Raw genomic sequence first — 1,055 nt, forward strand, 5'->3', positions numbered from 1 at the left:
GATCGGCCAGAGCCTGTGAGGAGAAAAGAAAGGAGCTGGAGCAGCAGCCAGGCCTGTGGCCCCTGCCCCGACCGCCATGCTGCACCTGCCCGCACAGCAGCCCGGCCCCGGCTGACACACCTTCTTCTCTTTGGCGATTCGCTCTGCTCGGAGGGAGGCAACCTGAATAGGAGGCAGGGGTTTGTCGTAGTTGATTCCACTACAAAACAAAAAAGTTAAAAAATAAACCAGCAAGTTCTGAAGTAGACAAATATTCCAGAAACCCAAAGCCCTCACTCGCCAAGCAGCCAGTACTGGAGGCATCAAGAACCCAGCCCTGAGGCGGGTGCCAGGCAGACCGGCCTGGGGAGAAGGGCTGCCACACCGTCCAAGCCCAGGGTTCCGCTCCGTCCAGGCCAGTCCGAGACCCCCCATGTTCTGGGACCGTGCAGGAGGAACAAGCTGGTCTTCCATGGCGCTGGGCCCCCAGGCAGAGCCTGACCGGCAAACCTGGGGGTGGGGTTCCTCACTGGTCTCTTCACCCTCTCACGAAACCCCTGCTCCCGGGGGCTGCCACATCTCCACCCACAACTGTCACCTACTAACCTCCTGTCACAGAGAGGCTGGCTTGGCTTAAAACTCTGTGCTCCCTGTGCCCTGTTCCCGGGCCTCCCGTGAGCAGAGCCAGGCCCCAAGCCTTACCTGCCAGGTGCCTCTGGGTGTCACCACCTTCCCGCCCACCTGTGCCCCAAGCCACGTCAGTCCACTCAGCCCCCGCGCACGTCCTGCTCACTGTCCTGCAGCTTTCATCTTAACACCGGCGCCTTCCCTCGCCCCACGTCCATCACACTGGGTGGTAAAGTCAAGACCAAAGCCACAGTAGGCACCCCAGTATCTGCTCCACGAGTGGTCCCAACTCCTCCCGCCCTTGGCCTGGCTCCCTGTCCCAGCTCCCCCTCAACAACAACCCACCCTTGGGTATCACCCAAGACTCTTCTGTGCACACCTGGCCCACGGCCCTCCACTGCCCGGCCCGGGGCCCTCCTCCCACCGCCCCGCCCCGCCCCCCAGCACTG

General features: G+C 62.7%; 1 protein-coding gene across 1 annotated transcript in view; it reads right to left on the minus strand.

Moving 5' to 3' along the window:
* Positions 1 to 1,055, minus strand: part of EP400 (E1A binding protein p400) — a 76,354-nt gene that overhangs the window by 16,588 nt on the left and 58,711 nt on the right. The window contains 2 exon segments of the mRNA XM_025045491.1: positions 8 to 13; positions 121 to 199. Coding sequence (XP_024901259.1) covers positions 8 to 13; positions 121 to 199 — 85 coding nt within the window.

Source organism: Pteropus alecto, unplaced genomic scaffold (assembly GCF_000325575.1).
Source record: "Pteropus alecto unplaced genomic scaffold, ASM32557v1 scaffold213, whole genome shotgun sequence".
Classification (NCBI taxonomy): Eukaryota; Metazoa; Chordata; class Mammalia; order Chiroptera; family Pteropodidae; genus Pteropus; species Pteropus alecto.